This window comes from Apium graveolens, chromosome 1, assembly GCF_009905375.1.
Source record: "Apium graveolens cultivar Ventura chromosome 1, ASM990537v1, whole genome shotgun sequence".
NCBI lineage: Eukaryota > Viridiplantae > Streptophyta > Magnoliopsida > Apiales > Apiaceae > Apium > Apium graveolens.
The window spans coordinates 188,756,031-188,778,625 of record NC_133647.1 but is presented as its reverse complement, the minus strand read 5'-3'; the positions used below and the strand labels follow the sequence as shown (position 1 = coordinate 188,778,625).

Here is a 22,595-nt window from a genome sequence, read left to right as displayed (position 1 = left end):
CCAAAAACATTTAGCAATAAGTAAGAGGAACTTAGTTAAGATTAAAAAATAATATATTTGACTATCAGAAAGACATTACTTGTATTTGCAACGTATTGCGGAGTTGGCCGGCTGTGAAAACATATAAACTGCTTAAACTCGGGTGAAGCCAAATGCACCTATTGTTAATATTAAATTCTAATGCAGCCGTACTGCATACTTCATCTATCAGAGCAACAATAACATTGGAGTCTCAAATGCTCATGCAGTCACACATCAATGTATATCATTTCTGTCCCACTCACTGTCCAAATATTGTTTTCTTTATTTGTAGGTTTGCCGCCTCACCTTATTTTTGTCAAGCATTGTATCACTCAATGCGAATATGAATGTGACAAAGTTAAGAATTTCTAATTTCTACGTTCATAGAAATGCAAGACTGTGGTTACAAAGGTGAAAAATACCCATGGACCACATAGATATAGTAATTGTTAAGTGTGGTAGTTACTGAAGTATGGGCCACCGCATTTGCCTGTAACGATAGTAATCGAAAAATGTGCTAGGAATGACACAAGTATAAACAAAAACTCAGCATTTTAATCCCACTCCTAATCTAAAACTTTCCTTTCTGGTTATACATATTTTACTTTACCCTCTCAAGCTAATAGGTCAGCTCTAAGACTCGAGAAACATTCATTGTAACTTGTCCGGTAAAGAAGGAAAAATACAAACAGCATCTTCCTTTTTAAAAAAATTTAACGCAAAGGACATTGAGCATGTTGGTTGTTCTGATCAAAGTATATTATGTGGAATAATAAAATGCTCTTTATCAAATCAAGCTAGGTTGACATGAAGTAGGGCCAACTTAACAATTCCGAGGTTATATAAATTTCATTATCACCCTATGTTTATAAGTATTAAGGCAGTTATCTAAGAGTAGTAACAGAGGCTGCTTTTACTTTTAGATCAACCCGGTAAGACAAGAGGATGGCTTCTACATCTGTCGAGAATTTTGTTGGAAATGGATCCTTGAAGAAAATACTCCCAAAGTTGTTTGAAGAAGGCTGGGATGATGTGCTTACCTTAAAGGTAATGAACTTGGAGGATATGGCAGAAATAAACATGACCCGAGAACAAAAGGTTGGTTTATAATCTTAAGGCTTTTTTACAACACATATCTAAGGTAACAAATATTAAAATTTCCACATAAAATGTATTTTTCTTCTCTGCTCTTAAATCATGCATTCTATAATCAAAGGTGATAATTAAAAGATATCTGTGATCTACTGAAGGATGCATTAGAGATAAGGTCATACCTGCATGATCATTCACTGATGCAATACGGAGACAAGCTAGAGGCATCAGGAAAATGTCTTCCTGAGCTTCTCAACTTAGATACAGCAGAACTCTCTTCTCAGTTTGGTATGAAAAGGGGCCATATTGCACGTTTCACAAACAGAACAAGTGAATGCTCAGAGAATCCTTCACCTGCATCAATCACTCTCCCTGCAAGTCAAAGGGAGATACCTTCCATAAAGAACAGCAATTACAGGAGGGAGCTTATGTCTGCCAGCTCCAGAAAACTGCAAAGCGTGAGAAGAGTCCCACTAAAGAGCAACAGTATTGCTTATGGTGCAACTACCCCGAAATCCCTATCTGATTTTAAATTAAAAGATGATCACGTCTTTAAAGGGATCGTAGCAGCAATGCCAGAAGAGCCCAGAGGGTGTGGTTGTGTACTGTCTCCTTCTATAGCTAAGAATGTTGCTCCATACTCTACTATTCACAATATCACAGTTCAGAAACTAACTCCAGAATATAAAAACGGAATGGAACATCTGATAAAAACAAAGACACCTCCAATGAAAGCTTCAGAACTTTGGTGCCACAAACCAGCTGTACTCCTCTGCATCCGTCGACCAGGGTAAAACATTTTAGTCATTCTGCATCTTGAACTATATTGTTGCAATAAATCTGTGAAACAATCTATGTCATAAGTAATAAGAAAAGAAGAGATTTAGTTTTTTGAATGAAAAAATGAAGAGGTACTTAACTTCATTGTTTATATATATTTGTCAAAAGCCTTTTTCTAGAAGGTGCGGTAGAAGGAAATTTCTGAGATAGGATCCTCAAAATATAGAATATTTATGGAACTTATTTCACGTTTGTCATATATCAATGATAAGTAATGGAAATAAGAGGTAAAAAGGTGCCTTGATAATGTACACTTCCCTTGTATTGTTTGACCTTCACTTGACTAGAATTGAGTACCAAATATTGACTGCATCATGCAAACTACATGAGAACAGTGATGGACATGGTCCTATTAAGACATGATCTACTCTTTTATGCTCATTAATATGACTAGATGAGCAAATACTAATTATAACAACCGTGATTCATTTGAAATGGAAACATAGGTGCATCATGTGCAGAGCTGAAGCTCACAAGATCAACGTGAGCAAACCCATATTCGACGCACTTGGAATTCAGTTATATGCAGTAGTTCAAGAGCAAATAGAGTCAGAGGTGTGTTGGTATATTTGTTGAAGACATGTTAGCCTTACAACTTAACTTGACAAAGTCTTTGTTTCATGTTGGACAGGTGAAAGACTTCTGGCCGAGATATTGGAGTGGTGCCGTAATATTAGACAAGAACAGAGAATTTTTCAAAGCTTTGGGTGGTGGGAATCTAATGAAAGACAACTTTGTATCAGGATTTCTTTTCAACCCTCGTGCTATAGCAAACTACAAGCGTGCAAAAGCCATGGGTTTAGAGCATAACTATAGAGGAGAAGGAGATATTAAAGGTGGATTGTTTATTGTAGGAAAAGGAAAAAAAGGAATTGTCTACCAGTTCATTGAAAGAAATTTCGGGGACTGGGCACCTCTTGCTGAAGTCATTGGGATCTGCACACAGTTGCAGGTACTTTCACATGCTTCTTCAGTCCTTCGGGCTGCCTTGTCTCCTGCATTAAAATTTATTTTATCTGGCGTTTATTATTTTGCAGAACCAACAACAAAATCTGGGGGAGTCATGCAAGTCATCACAGGAATACAGTGTGGCTTAAAATTTTATGTATTCGGATCCTAGATCGCTCAAGATTTCATATTTTTTACTTTAAAATTCAAGGTTGGTTTTATCATATCACCGCAGTTATAAGATGTCATTATTGATTATATCAGGTCTTTAGTCTGCAAATAATGCCCGTGATTCCTTTGTGTATGAAAGAGGATTTTGTCAAGGGTAAGTTCAGATAATCAGATTTGACTGTATAGTGCTCAGGTTAAAACTCGAAAGTTAACCTATCTGCAAAATAATGATTGTAATATTTTATGCTTTGGTACTGCAAAATAAAATATGAAATATTTTATGCTTTGGTAACTTAATTTCCATATGGGAAATTCTTTTTTGATTTTTTCTTACATCAAATTTGATTGTATGGGTCAGCTGTGATCTAGACCACTTTTAGGACGAAGTTATAGAATTGTTAATAGTATGGAGTACTGATTCAAAAATGGTATGAGAGGCGGTACCAATTTCCTTTCAACAAAAACAGGTCATATCAGTTGTCGAATGCCTAATACGCTGGGTTATCATTCAAGTATCTAATCCTAAACAAGCAAGTCTGTGAAATGCTCGGTTCCAGCTTACTAGTTTAGACCTAACACGACCAAATAGCATCACAACCAACACAAATGATCCAAGGTTTAATGCAAAGAACTGTTACCTCAACAAGGTTGTCCACGGTTTTAACCACGCAAGCCTTCACTGCAGATATGTTCCTTCATTTTGTTCTCTGGTAGGGAATAGAGGGGGGGTTTTATTTAATGCATTACTCAGATTTTTTCTATCAACGGACAGGAAAATTCTTGTTCCTTAATATAGTTTCTGATGTTCTGCACTTGCTTCTAGTTTCAATGGCAGGAGCACCATCCAGAGACCCATCACCAGAAATCACCACATGAGCAAGTTCCATCTTTAAAAAGATGATATCTGACTGCATCCCGTACTAGAATCTCTCTTTGGGTAACTTTGGAGATGAGCTTAGTTGCGTTGTGGCAATCCCCACATACCCTGAGATTCTTAACCACCCGAATGGGGAGGCCAGGAGGAATAAAGATCAAACCGAAGGCAATCGCAAGTTTCTCACTGTGGTGGTTAAGCATCTTCAATTTTTCGGACTCCGCAACATCATGCATAATGTTACTCATATCAGGCACATAACCTTCCTGAATCAATCTGCTGTTCAATTTCTCCAGCTCATCATATATCTGATCTGCATATGGGCTTGACCTATCGTCAGCTGAGAAAATGTGCAACCTACTCTTATATTTGATCCAACTGCAACCTGGCTCTTTCCTTACACCCTTGTCTCTCATTCCTCTCCTTAACTGAGCCACTTCAACCCAATTTCCTTTAGCAGCATGCATGCTAGAGAGCAAAATATAGCTTGCAGGGTTTTGGGGTTCTAGTTCCAAAAGAGATTCGGCTGCCCACTTTCCAATATCAAAATTACCACGAATTCTACACGAGCTAAGCAAAGTGGACCATCCGACTGCATCGGGACGGTAAGGCATTTTTTGTATAAATCTTTTTGCTTCGTCCAACTGCCCGGCTCGACTGAATAGATCAATCATGCATGTGTAATGATCAAGAATAGGCTTGATTCCATGGTCTTTAACCATAGATTCAAAATATTGACGGCCTTTTTCCACTAGACCTGCCCTGCTGCAAGCTGAAAGGACCCCAATGAATATCACCCCATCAGGTTGCAGACCATGAGCCAACATATTCTCAAAAAAGTCGATAGTTTCTTTCGCTTTTCCAAATTGAGCATAACCCGAAACCAATGCAGTCCAAGAGACTTCATCCTTTATCTTCATCTCATCAAACAATTGATGGGACTCTTCTATGCTTCCACACTTTCCATACAAGGTTACAAGTGCATTAGAAACCGTAATGAAGGATATCAAGCCAGAAACAAGTGCTTGGCCATGAAACTGGGCACCCTCTTCTAAGCTAGCCAGATTAGCGCACGAGCTAATTACACTTCCAAGAGTGAAGTCATCTGGTTCAATTCCCATTCTCTGCATCTCACAAAAGATCCGAACAGCCTCTTCGCTGTATCCATTTTGGCCATATCCCACCACCATTGCAGTCCAGGAAACTATGTTTTTGTGGCTCATCCTTCCAAAAACTGTCTCTGCGTACTTAATGCTTCTGCATTTGGAATACAAGTCAACAAGAGCACTGCCAACAAATATATTATCCATAAAATTTGTTCTAATAACATAAGCATGGATCTGTTTTCCTTCTCTCAAGGCCACAAGTCCACCACACGCTGTTAAGATACTTCCAAAGGTAAATTGATCAATACTTAAACCTTCCAATCTCATTGCTCTAAATAAATCAATCGCTTCTCTCCCTAAGCTATTTTGAGTAAATCCAGTAATCATTGTTGTCCATGAAACCGAATCCTTTTCAGGCATACTACAAAACAAACTCTGTGATTCCTCAACCATTCCACACCTCAAAAAACCAGTTAGCATTGTATTATACATTACCACATTCCTCTCCGGCAAATTTTCAAACACCCGTTTCGCATCATAAATTAAACCACCTTTCGAATACATATCTACAAGAGGACTACCTACAAAAACATACGAATCAAAACCACATTTCACTACTTGCCCATGAATTTGCTTCCCCAACCTAACACACCCCTTACTCGACGACAAAATAAGCATGGTCGAAAACGTAATCCTATTCAAATCCCTAACCCCGTCTCTCACCATCACCTTATAAACCTCAACCGCCTTACCACTCAATCCACACGCAACATACCCCGATATAACCAAATTCCACGACACCCCATCTCGTCGAGGCATCCGATTAAAAATCTCATTCATTTCTACCACCCTTCCGGACTTCGAATAAACCGATAAAACAGTGTTCCAAGAAAAAAGATTTGGTTGGGGAATTGCATCAAACACCTTGCGTGCATACCTTAAATTGCCTAATTTATTATATGAATTTACGAGATTGTTAAGCAAGAATGTTTCTGCATGTACTATAGTTTTAATTATTAGGCCATGAAGCTTTTTTACTTCAATTTGTTTGTGGTTTTCACAGCATTGTTTCAGAAATGAACAGTAGTGATTAGAGATAGGGGGCATCATTTTGTAAGTAAAAAATGGCGGGAGTGACTTATGTTTGTAAAGCAACGTTACAATTAGACCCGGACTTCTGTTTATATTAGAGTTTTTTTTTTGAAACTGGTTTTTTATAGATTACTCAAATAAGCGTTCTCTTAGAAGTTGCTCCAACACAGAATGTGGAGGAGTTATAAAATCAATAAAGCAACTAACATTACAAGGCACTCTAGCAACTAAATGAGCTACCTTGTTAGCTTGCTTTTTAGCAAATGAAAGCGTAACATCCTTACGAGCTTTCAACATATTGCAGCATTCACGAAACACTATTCCGGCCTCTAAGTAATTTTCTGATTCCTTGTTGATTGCCTGGACCGTGATGAGGGAGTCACTTTCTATGTCCACATTCTGTAATCCCAACTCATTAATCCACCCAATAGCTTCCAGAACAGCACTAGCTTCCGCTTCGACCACAGGTACCTCACCTGCATATTTGTGCGTCTTAGCACGCATGAAGTTCCCCATATGATCTCTAAGAACAAGCCCACAAGAGTACCACTGAGATCCTACAACCACATGAGCATCCACGTTTACTTTCAATCGACCTACAATTGGAGGTTGCCATGTTAGTCTTACCTTCTTCTCGGTATTCACAACAGTTCTGAGGCGATCTAGTTTTAACTGTTGGCTGTCCCTCCATTGTTTGACCTGTAGAATACCCCATTGCATAGCCAACTGTGTCGTTAAGGTCTTGGAATGCCATACCTTCAAATTCCTTGCTGACCAAATTCCCCAGAGTACTGTTGCTATCTGAGCTAACCTATCAAGAGGTTCTACTGCCAGCTTTTGAAGTAACCATTCCGAGCAAGAAAAGATCTGCGAGTTGTCAAATCCCAAGCCTAGTTCATTCCAACAACCTACTGCAAAGCTGCACTCAAGGAATATATGTCGGAGATGTTCAACGTCAACTCCACAAACCGGGCATAAGATAGGAATATTGACTCCTTTCCCTCTCAATAATATACGAACAGGGATATAGTTTCTACAAATCCTCCATAGAAACATTTTTATTTTCTGCAGAACCTGAATCTGCCATAACCTACCCCAACATTTGCTCTCTTCGATTTCTTTTCCCCTACCAAAATATTGTTGCCAGAACTTGTAACCCGATTTTGCGCTGTATTTCCCATCCAACGAATAGCTCCAAGTTATACGATCTTGAACCCGACTTCTAGGGACAGGTATAGCTAAAATACATTTAACATCATTACTCGAGAACAAGTTATTTACCTTTGTTGCATCCCACTCACTGCTGCCAGGAATAAAAAGATCACAAACTTTCAACTCACTCATCAAATGGCGATACTGCACATCTATCTTGAAGTCCTCCTTGCCCCTCAACCAAGCATCCGTTCCTACCTTAACCCCACCACATACCTAAAGCCATCTTTGAGAGTCTCTTTAGCTTGCCACAACCCGGACCAGACAAAGCTAACACCCCCTTCCTCGACTCGCCGCAAACAGGCTAGTATCTGGATAATATCTAGCCTTAAAGACCCGAGCTACCAGAGAACAAGGATTATTCAAAAGATTCCAACACTGCTTACCGAGAAGTGCGATGTTAAAGCCTTGAAGATCACGAAAAGCTAAACCACCACTCTCTTTAGCCATACTCATATTGGTCCAAAAAGCCCATTTTATGCCTTTCCCGTTATTATTTTGATAGCCCCACCAATAGCTATTCATCATTTTTTCAAGGTCATTACATAATGTTTTTGGGAGCATAAAACACGACATAGCGTAAGAGGGAATAACTTGAGCCACTGTACGAAGTAATATAGCTTTACCTGCCTTTGACAGGCACTTTGCACTCCACCCCTGTATTTTATTCCACAACCAATCCTTTAAATAGTTGAACACCATCTTTTTCGAACGACCTATTAAGGACGGCAGCCCTAGATACTTGCCTGAACTCAGATCATTGTATACTCCCACAATATTCTTCAGCTCTTCCTGTTTTTCCAGCCGTACATTAGAGCTGAAATAGATCCCAGATTTTTGGAGATTAATGGCCTGTCCTGACTGTAATTCGTACCTTTGAAGAATTGATTTTATTGTCATCATCTCCTCTGCTGTAGCTTTGCAAAAGAGGAAGCTGTTGTTAGGTCCCAATGTGTTTGTAGAAGGGGGGTTGAATACAAACGTTACCAAATAATCGAATAAAATGCGGAATAAAAAATGTGAAACAAAATTCAAGTTAAATAAAAATATTATTAAACTTGAAATGTGTTACAACAACTGTATCGATTACAAGGTATTAATCTCAAATCAATTATTACAAATCTAGAATAAATTCGACATGAACTTTTTCTATTTTTGTAATTAAAAGATCAAATGCTAAATGCGATTTGAGATTAAGTTCTAGGGATTTTAATCCGCTAGATTGATATACAAGAACAAGATAAAGATTTCTAGTGGATTAGATTTAACATTACAATCTAGAAATTATGATCTTGAATAAAGCAGATGAAAATAAAATGTTTTGCTGCGGCTGCTGTCTCTTGTTCTTGAATAATGATTGAGATTATTGAAAGAAAAGTCTTCTGCTTCTTTTTAAATCAGCACAACAATAGAATTGAATTGGCATGACAATCCTATAGCTTGTATGACTTTCGGTAGGACAATTGAATGAACTAGCAAGACAATCAGAATGAACTAGCAAGACAATCAGAATGAACTAGCAAGACAATCAGAATGAACTAGCAAGACAATCATCCTCCTAGAGTAACTTTCGGTATGACAATGGAAAATGGCCTAGCATGACAATCGGTATGACAATCCAGATTGTCATGCTAGTTCATTTCCATTTATCTTGCTGATTTAAGATTTGAATTTAATCCAATTAAACTTCTGAAAATTTCTAAAATTAATTCAGAATTAATTAATCAATTAATTCAATTAATAAATAAATTATTCTTCGCAGATATAATTTATTTTCTTAATTAAATTAGATGAATTAATTAATTAATAGAGAATTAATTCTAGTCTTGAGCAGCAACCATTCTTCTGCAAATCTTCTGAAAATCACTGAAAATTATGAATCAATTCCACCACTTCAACGTTGACACTCGATGTACTGTCTGGTTCATGAGTGACTAACTTCCGTGACGTTTCTTCATGTCTTGACTCTGACACTTTGATTTTCTTCAGATTAAATCCTTGTAATTTATTGATACCCTGACGAGATCTCTGTCACTTGATTAAATCCACGATCTTGATTTATATCACTGAGGCATGATCAACTTCTTGAACTTCTTCCAGTGAATTAACTCCTCAAGTCTGTAGATGAACCTTGTCTCTGAATCCTTTGACAGATATTACTTTGCGAGATCTCTCTGACGGTCGATCCACTATTTACTTATTACATTCTTATTTGAGTTGAGTTGAATCCTCGAATATACAAATAGGCTATGACATATGACTTACAATCTCCCCCTATTTGTTTGTTAGACAATAACACACAAATACCTAGAGGATAACTCAACTAACAAATAAGAAAAAGATATAAACATACATGCAAAGTAAATAGCAGAAAAGTTCTGGATGAGATTTAACATTTTCCAGATTCCAAGTAGATGTTCCTCTAGACTGAACATATCTTCAAGTAGTTTCATCTTCATTTGTACAACCACATTTCCTGTTGAGAAGCCCATATCTCTTGCTTCTCCCCCTATGAGAATCAACTGATTAAAGAAGATCACCTTCGTTTTACCACCTCTCCCGTACAATAGGATCCGCAGATAAAAACCAATGGTACTCCCCTAACAGCTTCTTCCCTTACTAGGAAATCACCTTGTGTTTACCACCTCTCCCGTACAATAGGATCCGTAGTTACAAACAACAATGGTGTGGTGTAGTGTACAAGTAGGATCTTTTTCTTCCTCCCTGCTATTTCTCCCCCTTAGTTGAGGAATCCTCCAAACTATTACTTAAGCTTTTATCTCCCCCTTAAAGAAGGAATTTATGCCGTCGTCTGAAGGAGTTCTCATATTTCACTTGGATGGAAAAGAAATAACAAGTAGTTTCTTTTTCTTCCTCACTGTGAGTGTGTGATTGTGTTTTAGTGTACCTCACATGTGTTTCACTCTTCTCTCCACTCGTGTTTACACTCAATCTCACAAGTGTATCACTCTTCTCTCATAGCTCCATAATCCAGCTGTACCTGCAAGGAAAATCACCTTAGCCATCCTTAAAGGAGGTCACAGGTGGTGCAATGGGAGTTCACAAATCCCCATCCTTGTTAAACTCGTCAGATGAATCTGAGTCATAATCTACAAGTTGCTAGTTTCCCTTTTAGGGTTCCAGATTTGAATTCTGGGAAGATAAACAATGATCCAAAGAATTTAGCATAAAGATCAAGGTTCCCTTCTAATGTCTGTGAAGACATTTCCTTGTGACTCATCAGGTAATATCTGAATCATTGTCAACAAGTTGCCGATCTGCGCCTATGTCAGATCCACTATCCGCAGATGCATCTAGGGGATTTAAGCCTGGGGAGGTAGACACTGACCACTGACATATGGCTTTTGGATCAGTATCCTCTCCTAACACCTGTAAAGGCAATTGGTCCACTAACGAACCTTGAACAATCGAATCTGACCTTAAAATGGTCGAAACTCTTGTTTCCGTCAACTCATCCTTTGTGTGTGTAACCTCTCCTTGTGCATCAAGAATTGTTTATGTTTGAAGTGGTGACACTACATCGGATACCTTGGCCGACAGGCAAAATTCAATAGATTCACCCTGTTGAGAGAATGAATCTAGTAACTGTTTTTGTGCCTTTTCAGCCATTACATCTTTTTGAGAAGATGTATGGGGGCTAGCAGTTGTCTCGGTTTAAATACTACTCATCTATGTAGGAGACAGAGCTACTGGGTTGACTACAGAACCTTCCTTATGTGGTGCACTAGGCACTATCTCCCTCACGCTCATTCATACTACTTTTAGTGGTAAAAGAGTGTTGGTTGGTTCTGTTTTTGTGTTTGTCTTTACAGTCTGGGATAGACGTTGTGGGTTTTCAACCTCATGACTGTTAATGAAAGAAAGTCATTGGAGACTGAACCTGTAACACAAAATATATGGTAATAGAGAGAAAATGATTTACAATAGTGATTTTAAAAGATTTTACATGAAATAAGAAATCACTAATGTAGAAAGAAGTTTAATTTTGTTTTTCAATATGAATGAGTTTTTGATAAAACATTGATCACTTAGGGTAAAGTCTAAGTAATTCTCATTCATGTCAAAAGCTTACAAATATCTGCAACATAATGTTAACAACATATCATTGACCGATACTTGTCAAGTACTTTAGATACTAATTGTTATGTTGCATAACCAATATACCACTGCACATATAAAACAATATGATTGTGCTTAGTGATAAGATAGTTATTAATATGACGACTCTACTTATTCATATAACATTATAACTTCTGTTAGAGTGCCATACCATGTCCTTGACGATTGCTTGAGCAGTATACTAGTTCATACCAACCTGAAGTGAGATTGTGAAGAAGAGATTGCATAGTCCGATAGATCTGCAGCTGCAAAGTCCATGAACTGTGGTGCACTGACTTCCTCTTTTAACTCACCAATCAGGAGTACACTTGTACACATCTTACTAGAGTACAATTCCAAGTGTAATGTGCAGCAGGTGCCTGATATGTCATAATATTCTCAAGTCTCGTCACTGGTGCTATATGTTAGATACTGCTTCCTGATAATAACCTAGCACAATATACAAAATTACAATGATAACATTCCCAGCTTGAAAACAGCCATATCCCTCAGATAAACCTTTGCTGTTATCTCCAAAGGTAACCATGGGGCCAGCTTTCTCAACCACATTTGATAGCAGGGCTCTATCTCCGGTCATATGTCTTGATGATCCACTTGTCAAGAATCCACACTACCGGTTACACTTGTTTAATGCCCTGCACTACAAATGGATTAGACCTTCTTCGGAACCCAAACTTGGTTGGGCCCGGCATACTTGTAGAACTGTCCTTTGTCAGGCAAAACAACATTTTTAATTTTAATGGTCTCAACATCCTCAATGACTGAACATTTGACCTTGTAAACAGCCTTAACAAATTTCTGTTTAAGCTTAGGCACAAATGTCTCCTTTCTAGCCTTAGAAGGACTAGCAGTCTTAGACCTATCATGCTTCTTGTTATTCACATGCTGACGAGGAGTAGTCTTATCATTAGACACATGCTTACCATTAAAATAAGCATACATCATATTAAAAGCACAAGACATACAATTAGCAACACCACATGCTTTATGAGAGTGATTAACAACAGGCAATTTATGCATGGTAGACATGGCATTATTGTTATCCAACTCATGTGTGTCTGAGTTAGTCTCAGTTGCTTTCACAACTTTGACTGGAACTTTCAACTCACTTGACTTGGAAACAATCTTCTCATTAGCATGATCTTCAGCACGTATTTCTTCATGAATAACAGAAGAGGTCGCATCAAATGGTTCAGCAATTGATGCTTTATAGAGGGGTTCATCAACACCCTTAAGCACATGTGGTACTTCCCTCCCTTTAGCACATACATGAGGAGGGGAGTTTATGCCTAATTCTCCAATAGCAGCATTGTAATCATAACCTATTCCAGATGTTTGATTAACAGCTTGCTTACTGTAGAACTCTTTAGCCTTCGAACAAGAATTGAAGTAGGCTCTAACCTTAGTCTCAAGACCGGTGATCTTGTCTTTGAGAATAGTTTCGAGTTTTCTATAACAGTCAACTCTATTCTCTAGAAAAGATACCTGTTCTTTTAATTTGTCTTGATTAATGTGCACAAGTCTTAATTCATTGACCTCTTTCTCAAGGTCTGTGATCTGTAAACTTAACAGTTCATTATCACGACGTGCACAATCTAAGTTACCTCTTAGATGATAAACCATTTCAGCATCAGAAAGTTTTACCTCTATTCTTGACGATGAAGCTTTTCCATCAATAGCCATAAGAGCAAGATTTCCTTCATCTTCATCTTCACTGTCAGTATCATCCCAGCTTCTTCCCTTTGCCAGATAAGCCCTTTCAGAGTTCTTTCTTACTTGCTTTGGCTTCCTACACTCTGTGGCAAAGTGTCCCAACTCATTGCAGTTATAGCATCTAATGGTGCCCCGATCAACCATCCCTGTTTGGTATCCACCACTGCTGGTGTTAGAGGATGAAGATCCACCTTTCTGGAATTTGTTGTAGTTGGACTTGTACTTCAGCTTGGGATTCCTCTTGAATCTGACATGGGAGAATCTCTTGACAATTTGGGCCATTGACTCGTCTTCCAATTGCTCCAGCTCTTCCAAGGAATAAAAATCATCACTTGATTGATTTGTAGTAGGAGGATCATATTCTGCTACTAACATATTTTCCTCAGCCTTGGAACACTGTACCATTCTCTCCAATTGTTGAGATTGCTGTTGTTGTTGACCTTCAGCTACAAGTGCAGTAGATGTGCTGACCATTCTATCCTTCCCGTAGACTTCCTTCTGTTGAATCTGCTCCAACTCATAGGTTTTTAACACTCCATAGAGCCTGTCCAAAGAAATCTCACTCAGATCTCTGGCTTCTCTAATGGCAGTGATTCTATGTTCAAGATGAGCTGGCAGTGTTAAAAGGAACTTTTTGTTGACCTCCCTGATTGAATAATACTTTCCATTGATGTTCAGGTTGTTGATCAACGCATTGTACCTCTCAAACACTTCAGTAATTCCTTCTCCTGGATTTGATTTGAAATGTTCATATTCAGAGGTTAGGATTTCCAACTTGTTCTCCCTAACTTCCTCTGTGCCTTCATTAATCACCTCAATAGTTTCCCACATGTGTTTGGAATTTTTACAGTTCATCACATGTCTGTTCATCAAGGGATCAAGGGAATCAATTAATATTAATTGAAGGCTGGCATCCAAGGAGGCTTCTTCCTTCTCAGCAGGAGTAAAATCTTCAGGCTCTTTTGGATAGGTTCTAGCTTCAGTAGTCACCACACCATCTATTATTACCTCCGGTTCAATAACCATCGGAGTTTTTATACCCTTCTTTAACAAGTTTGAATATTTGGGATTTGCAACTTGTAAAAATAATAGCATCTTCTTCTTCCACATGATATAATTCTCTTTATCAAATTGTGGAATTTTAACGGTTCCAACTTTATGTGAAGTCATTATGAATTTTTGAATAAATAAAAATTCAAGGAGTTGAAAAATCACAAAAGTCTAGGATCTTGATTTGTTCGTTAATCAGAAGGCTCTGGTACCAATTGTTAGGTCCCAATGTGTTTGTAGAAGGGGGGTTGAATACAAACGTTACCAAATAATCGAATAAAATGCGGAATAAAAAATGTGAAACAAAATTCAAGTTAAATAAAAATATTATTAAACTTGAAATGTGTTACAACAACTGTATCGATTACAAGGTATTAATCTCAAATCAATTATTACAAATCTAGAATAAATTCGACATGAACTTTTTCTATTTTTGTAATTAAAAGATCAAATGCTAAATGCGATTTGAGATTAAGTTCTAGGGATTTTAATCCGCTAGATTGATATACAAGAACAAGATAAAGATTTCTAGTGGATTAGATTTAACATTACAATCTAGAAATTATGATCTTGAATAAAGCAGATGAAAATAAAATGTTTTGCTGCGGCTGCTGTCTCTTGTTCTTGAATAATGATTGAGATTATTGAAAGAAAAGTCTTCTGCTTCTTTTTAAATCAGCACAACAATAGAATTGAATTGGCATGACAATCCTATAGCTTGTATGACTTTCGGTAGGACAATTGAATGAACTAGCAAGACAATCTGAATGAACTAGCAAGACAATCAGAATGAACTAGCAAGACAATCAGAATGAACTAGCAAGACAATCATCCTCCTAGAGTAACTTTCGGTATGACAATGGAAAATGGCCTAGCATGACAATCGGTATGACAATCCAGATTGTCATGCTAGTTCATTTCCATTTATCTTGCTGATTTAAGATTTGAATTTAATCCAATTAAACTTCTGAAAATTTCTAAAATTAATTCAGAATTAATTAATCAATTAATTCAATTAATAAATAAATTATTCTTCGCAGATATAATTTATTTTCTTAATTAAATTAGATGAATTAATTAATTAATAGAGAATTAATTCTAGTCTTGAGCAGCAACCATTCTTCTGCAAATCTTCTGAAAATCACTGAAAATTATGAATCAATTCCACCACTTCAACGTTGACACTCGATGTACTGTCTGGTTCATGAGTGACTAACTTCCGTGACGTTTCTTCATGTCTTGACTCTGACACTTTGATTTTCTTCAGATTAAATCCTTGTAATTTATTGATACCCTGACGAGATCTCTGTCACTTGATTAAATCCACGATCTTGATTTATATCACTGAGGCATGATCAACTTCTTGAACTTCTTCCAGTGAATTAACTCCTCAAGTCTGTAGATGAACCTTGTCTCTGAATCCTTTGACAGATATTACTTTGCGAGATCTCTCTGACGGTCGATCCACTATTTACTTATTACATTCTTATTTGAGTTGAGTTGAATCCTCGAATATACAAATAGGCTATGACATATGACTTACAGCTGTCGTCCGCAAAAAGTAAATGAGATACGGCCGGAGATTGAGGACAGATTTTGCAACCATTTATACTGCCTTCCTCAGCTGCTTTACTCAACATGCGTGAGAGACCCTCCACACAGAACAAGAATAAATACGGAGATAACGGATCTCCTTGACGAAGTCCCCTGGACGGATTAATGGGGCCAAGCTGAGAGCCATTGAAACTAATAGAATATGTCACCGTTGTAACACAGAGACGTATCCAAGCAATCCATTTATTGTCAAACCCTAGCTTCCTCATTTGATGAAATAAAAAACCCCAATCCACTCTATCATAAGCTTTACTAACGTCCAACTTGAGGGCGACCTCTCCTTCAGCTCCTTTTTTCTTTTGCTTCATGTAGTGCAACAATTCAAAAGCTACCAATACATTGTCCGTGATATTTCTACCAGGGACGAAAGCCGATTGATTATCAGTAATGATGTCAGGCAAAATGCCTTTTAACCGGTTAGCTAGGACCTTGGCTAAAACCTTATATAGCACATTACAAAGTGCTATGGGTCGCAGATCTTTCATATCATCCACATTGTCTTTTTTGGGGATTAAAACAATATTTGTATGATTTAAATTAAGAGAAAATGCCAACTCGTTCATCCACTGTTTACAGCGCTGGAAGACATCGTTTCCAAATAAGCCCCAGAAGTGTTGATAGAATGCAGGATTAAGTCCATCTGGACCAACACTCTTATCCGGGTGCATTTGCTTGATAGCAGCTGAAAGTTCTTCCATGTTAAGCTCCTCTATAAGGCTACGATTCTGAACATCTGTTATAACCACCTCACTTGTTTCCATCACATTCCTCTGAATATCCTCTTCCCCTCCAAAAATCTTCTTAAAATACTTAATCACAATCTCACACATCTCCTCGTGCTCCCTGATTTCTTCCCCACTATCATTCCTGAGATACGAAACTTGACTTTTCTTACGCCTACTAGTGGCATAAGCGTGGAAATATTTTGAGTTCGAGTCACCATCCTGTAGCCAAAACGATTTGGCCCGTTGTTGCCAATATAACTCCTCACTAAGCATCAAATCTTCCAGAATTTTCTTCTCTGTAAAGTACTTACCCGTTCTGTCATCATCTGCACAGTCCTCATACTTTAAAACTTGCTTCTCCTGCTCAATAATTTTTTGTCGAAACTTATTAAAGAATCTTCTCCCCCATTTATTCATAAAAGATGATAGCTCTAGAAGCTTAGGAAGAAAGTGACTTGGTTTTAAGTGCTTCCAGTAAGCTGCAACTTCCTCGTGGAATTTTTGTTCCCTTAACCAAACGTTCTCAAAATGAAACCTGAATTTTTTCTTAGCATGCTCAGTGTTATACATGTCCAGTTAGATTGGGTCATGATCCGAGTAGACACAATGATGCACTGTCAGTTTACACAAAGGAAACAGGTTCCACCAATCACCATAAGTAAATGCCCTATATATTCTCCCTCGCACCCAGTCACGAGTGCCTCTACTCTTCTCCCAGGTGAATCTACCTCCCATGAGATCCAACTCTATTAGGCCACATGATTCAATGGTTTGTTTAAACCCATCTAATAGTGCCTGAGGATGATCATGAGGTCCTTTCCTGTCCTCGATGTTTATCATATCATTGAAGTCGCCCATCACTATCCATGGAAGATCAGACTTACCAGAAAGTTGTTTCAGCAGGTCCCAAGATGCTTTTCTACGAGCACGTTCTGGAAAACCATAAAACCCTGTCATCCTCCATTCTGAGCCATTAGCGTTTGTTATACTAACATCGATAAAGTTATTCCCAGAACCAATCACCGTACACTTCACACTATTCTTCCAAATTAGAGCAAGACCCCCTCCTCTACCAATGCTATCCACTACCCATTGATTATCATACCCTAGCTTGCCACGTAACTTCTCAATTCTCTCCTTATTAGAAAGTGTTTCCATCAGAAAAACTATACTGGGATTATAGGACTTGACAACGTCCCTAAGAGCACGAACTGCACGGGAATTCCCCAGTCCCCTGCAGTTCCAACTTATAGCATTCATAACGTCCGGCTAGCTTGCTGAGCAAGCTTAGCCAGTTCAGAGTTGTTTGATGCTGCACAATCCAATTCAGAAAGTACTACATCTTTATTTTTATTAGTAAACCCAAGCCCACCAGGAGTGTTCATAGTTTCATAGCTTTCTGGGCCACCCCTCATTCTTTTTCGTTCCGTAATTTGGAGCCCATCCAGCTCCTCAATATCTGGCCCATCTAATTCATTCGAATTTGAATTTTCCCTCCTAGATCCTCCAACTTGTCTATCTATAATTAAGGGATTATTATTATCCCTTAAATCATGCTTCTCTTGCCTACTGAAATCTCCTACAATCATGCTATTACCACCTTTCTCGCTACTGACTTCCCCTGATTTCGGAAATGAGTTGTACCGCCCCTGACGCGCCTTCCACCATTTGTCATCCTCCTCCCTCAACCACCGACTTTTCGCCGGACCTCCATTCCTTCTAGGTGCGGCTCTTAGCCAGCTTCCCCATTCTTTGTTGACTTCATTATTAGCACCATTGAGAAACTTGCGACAATACCTTTTTGTATGAGTTAACAAGCCACACGTAAAACAGAATTCACCGAGCCTTTCATACTTACAAGAGACCATGCCTTCCCCACCATTCTTCTTCATCAGTTTCTTCCGGCGCTTTAGAGGTTTCCTGACGTCCAATCTTACCCTAATGCGCATAAACTCTCTCCATATTCCAGAGTTGTTTTTGCTGTCATACTCCAAGAATTCACCCAGAAAATTCCCCAATTGCTTGCCTACTCCCTCTGACATGAACCCAGTTGGAAGATCGAAAATCTGCACCCACATGTTGACATGCCATAGTGGAATATTTACTGGATCCTCACCATTCAGAATCTCAGCCATCACCAACATGGCATTATCGAAGGACCACGACCCTCCTTTCAGGACCCAATTCATGTCCTCCTTATGATAAAATTGAAATAGAAAAATCCCAGGTTCTAACTCCTTAATGTTGATCCCCATAGCCGGTCTCCAAACGTCGGCCATTTTAGTCTTCATAGCATTGATATTAATATGTTTCTCCGTTAAGAATCTCCCTACCATACAGAGATCATATTTATTTGTCTCCTCTATAACCTCATCCCCAAAGACAAACGCAGAATTCTCATCATCATCTATCTCTAGCCCATTAAATTGATCGTTTAAATCATTGTAACGAGCCATAATAACGAAGCTCTCACGATTCACACTCTAGATTTAAGCATGAACGAAGAGAAAACAAAACTCTCACTCAGAAGGGAGAGAAAACAGTTATGAGAGTTAATTGCACTTTGCAATCCCTACCTTTCATTTAAAATTAAAACAGTATACCTATTTTTCAAAATACAGTTTTCAATCCTTAACTTTCAATATCAACTACAACATATATCACTTGCGGTCATAAAATTGAAATTAATATGTTAATATTAATAACAAAAATTTCAAATTAATTAAAATATTTATTTTAATGCATTTTTACATGAAAAAATTATAGATATTTTCTATTAGTAATATCAAAATTAATCATAATTCTAAATACTTAAAATATATTTATTAAGCAGAATATATGTTTATATATATAATCATAAAATTTCTAAATATATCTATATTTTAAAATTTTAAAAATTATACTGAGTAATAAAATAATTTACATTAATATTATTTTTATAATTTGAAATTCTAAATTTTAGTTTAATTTAAAAAAGTTAAAATTATTATTTAAATATTTTGCTGAATTTCAATTTTAATCTCCATAATATATATATATATATATATATATATATTAACAAAATGGTTAAAGTGATGCATATTATATTTGATATCTCAACTTAGGGCTTGCAAACTGTATTTTTGAAAGTAAGTATATAGTTTTGTTATTCAATGAAAAGTAAGGGTTGCAAAATGCAATTAACTCTTTATATTTTAAAATTTTAAAAAGTATACTGAGTAAAATATAAAATAATTGATATTAATATTATTTTTATAATTTGAAATTATAACTTTAGTTTAATTTAAAAAAATAAAATTGTTATTTAAATATTTTGCTGAATTTCAATTTTACCCTTCAAAATATAAATATTTTTAACAAAATGGTTAAAGGGATGCATATTGTATTTGATGTTGAAAGTTAGGGGTCGCAAACTGTATTTTTGAAAGTAAGTATATAGTTTTGTTATTGAATTAAAGGTAGGGGTTACAAAATGTAATTAACTCTTTATATTATCGGTTTACAGTATTTTGTGTGCAGGGCCCATGATAGTCAGAATTTCAGGCATTTTGATTGTTATAAGTTTTAAGATGTCACTATTATAATAAAAATAATTAAAATTGTTGTGAATGGATGTCCTTGATATTTCTGGACATTCATGATCTTTAATGTTCTTGTCTCTTAATCTTTCATATTCTTGTAACCATAGATTTTTGGTCTTTCAAATTCCTCTACCTATAAATAACTAGCTAATTTGAGTTTATGGTCACTTGAATCCAATGCAATTTCTTTTCTTTCTCTATTCTAATGTCTCTCTAATATATCTTTATCTCTCTAATATATCATAAAGATTATAATATATTCTAACACGTTATCAGCACGATCAAGTTTCTCTGCCAGTTGGGGTTTTCCTATTTTTGAAGTGTGCAAGTTTCTGAATATTACAAGCTTCATATTTTATTATTGGTAAGTAGTATTTTAAATTCAAAGTTAATAAACTCATATTTTTTTTTACTTGCATACTTTTATTCCACTACGGTGTGAGTTTGCATGAGGGAGAGAAAAATCATGCATTTCATTTGATAACATACCACTGAGGAGTCCTCGTAACTAATAATTTTTTGCACTTCTTCCTTTCACATGCCAATATTATGTTACTTTATTTTTAGTGATGAGTTTAGTATTTTCAATGGTTATATAGATATGATAATTGAGTTCAAGTTAAGTGTTTATTTTATGTGACAAAATTTCCTATAAACGTGCTCATATGTGTTGTCATAATATTAATCATTTGTGTTCCCTGGACATGCATTAATCTAGGTTGCCTAAACTTTATATTACATTCGTATATGAATAATATATGAATTGTGTTACCTTTGCATGGGATCTTATTATTATTATTATTATTATTATTATTATTATTATTATTATTATTATTATTATTATTATTATTATTATTATTATTATTATTATTATAAGTTTACTCATATTATGTTAACATGATTTTATAGCTTCAAGTATGTCAAATTTCACGAAACTAGAATTTGAGGCTCTTGATATCACCGGAAAGAATTATTTATCATGAATTTTAGATATCGAAATTTATCTAGCTGCACAAGGCCTTGTAGATACCATAAAAAATGGAAATCAAGAATCTAAAACAAACCGCGCAAAAGCTATGATTTTTTTCGCCGCCATCTCCACGAAAGACTTAACAGTGAATATCTTACAGTGAAAAATCCACTTGAATTGTGGAAAAATTTAAAAGATAGATATGATCATCAAAAGACTGTTATTCTTCCAAAAGCTCGATATGATTGGATGCATTTGACGCTTCAACTTTTTAAAATAAGTTCTCAACTAAAATTATGCGGAGAAAATATCACTGGCGCGAACATGTTAGAAAAAACTTACTCAACTTTTCATGCCTCGAATGTACTCCTCCAGCAACAGTATCGCGGAAAAGGTTTTACAAAATATTCTGAATTCATTTCATGCCTCCTTGTTGCTGAACAAAATAATAAGCTTTTGATGAAGAATTATGAGTCTCGTCCAACTGGATCTAGCCCTTTCCCTGAAGTGAATGCGGAACATATAAATATGGGCGTGGATGAGGTGGTGGGCGTGGTCGTATCAGTAGCCGTGGACGTGGTCGTGGACGTGAAATGCGTGGTCAAGGACTTCAAATCCAAAATTATCCTTCTTTCAAGCATGATAAATCTAATCCCAACCAGAAGTTGGAGAAAAATATTGAAAAAAGAAAAGGGATTGTTGAAAGTAAATGCTATAGATGTGGAATGAAAGGTCATTGGTCATGTACATGGCGTCCGCCAAAACACCTAGCTGATCTTTATCAAGCGTCCCTGAAAGACAAAGGCAAGAATGTTGAAACAAATTTAGTTTTCGAAGATAAAGAACATGCAGACAATCTCCTAAAAATTACTTAGTTGGATACCGCTGATTTTTATGAGACTCCTGATGGAATCACCACTCTTGATAATAAATACAATGCTTGATGTACTTATTTGCTTTATTTTATATTCGCATGCATATGATTGTATCTCTTTATGATTATCATTACTAATTATATATTTATCTATTATTGAAGCAATATGAATATTTTACATTCTCGCATTGGGCATATAACGAAAGAGAAAGATATTTGTCTTGTAGATAGCGCAACGACCCACACTATACTTAAAAATGAAAAATATTTCACCTCTTTAAATAAACATGAAAGCAATGTATGCACAATTTCCGGGAGTATAAAACTGATTGAAGGCTCCGGAAGAGCTATTATATTACTAACCAAATGAACAAAATTTATTATAAATGATGGATTGTTCTCCCCAAAGTCACAAAGAAATTTATTAAGTTTTAAAGATATTCTTAGAAATGGATATCACGTTGAAACGGTGAATAAAGGGGATAAAGAATTTCTTTATATTACAAGTATCACTTCGGGTAGAAAATGTGTTATAGAAAAATTGTCAGGCTTTTCTTCCGGATTATACTATA

General features: G+C 36.5%; 3 protein-coding genes across 6 annotated transcripts; 1 reads left to right on the top strand and 2 right to left on the bottom strand.

The window, feature by feature from the left end:
- Nucleotides 1–1,113: 1,113 nt before the first annotated feature.
- On the bottom strand, nt 1,114–6,497 carry LOC141673714 (putative pentatricopeptide repeat-containing protein At1g68930). 4 transcript variants are annotated; one of them, XM_074480472.1, is made up of 4 exons: nt 3,711–6,497; nt 2,834–2,948; nt 1,837–1,953; nt 1,114–1,755 (listed from the first exon to the last, which is right to left on the bottom strand). In XM_074480472.1, the coding sequence occupies exon 1, from the start codon at nt 6,160–6,162 to the stop codon at nt 3,928–3,930; it is 2,235 nt and encodes a 744-aa protein (XP_074336573.1). In that variant the 5' UTR covers nt 6,163–6,497; the 3' UTR covers nt 1,114–1,755; nt 1,837–1,953; nt 2,834–2,948; nt 3,711–3,927. The 4 variants fall into 4 exon arrangements, with proteins under 4 accessions (XP_074336573.1, XP_074336560.1, XP_074336568.1 ...); XM_074480459.1 differs by having other exon boundaries at nt 1,749–1,885; XM_074480467.1 differs by having other exon boundaries at nt 1,749–1,885; nt 2,868–2,948.
- Nucleotides 1,686–3,250, top strand: LOC141673736 (uncharacterized). The gene is made up of 4 exons (XM_074480481.1): nt 1,686–1,903; nt 2,400–2,508; nt 2,585–2,905; nt 2,991–3,250. Exons 1-4 carry the CDS (start codon nt 1,686–1,688, stop codon nt 3,048–3,050), a joined length of 708 nt encoding a protein of 235 aa, XP_074336582.1. The 3' UTR covers nt 3,051–3,250.
- Nucleotides 6,498–17,174: 10,677 nt separating the features above from the next.
- LOC141713574 (uncharacterized) lies at nt 17,175–17,858 on the bottom strand. The gene has a single exon (XM_074517053.1). It carries the CDS (start codon nt 17,856–17,858, stop codon nt 17,175–17,177), a length of 684 nt encoding a protein of 227 aa, XP_074373154.1.
- Nucleotides 17,859–22,595: the final 4,737 nt, after the last annotated feature.

Coding starts and splice junctions, on each gene's coding strand:
- LOC141673714 (XM_074480472.1), bottom strand. CDS start 6,162: ATGATGCCCCCTATCTCTAATCACTACTGTTCATTTCTGAAACAATGC.
- LOC141673736 (XM_074480481.1), top strand. CDS start 1,686: ATGCCAGAAGAGCCCAGAGGGTGTGGTTGTGTACTGTCTCCTTCTATA. Junction 2,509..2,584: donor AAGAGCAAATAGAGTCAGAG/GTGTGTTGGTAT, acceptor CATGTTGGACAG/GTGAAAGACTTCTGGCCGAG. Junction 2,906..2,990: donor GGATCTGCACACAGTTGCAG/GTACTTTCACAT, acceptor ATTATTTTGCAG/AACCAACAACAAAATCTGGG.
- LOC141713574 (XM_074517053.1), bottom strand. CDS start 17,858: ATGAATGCTATAAGTTGGAACTGCAGGGGACTGGGGAATTCCCGTGCA.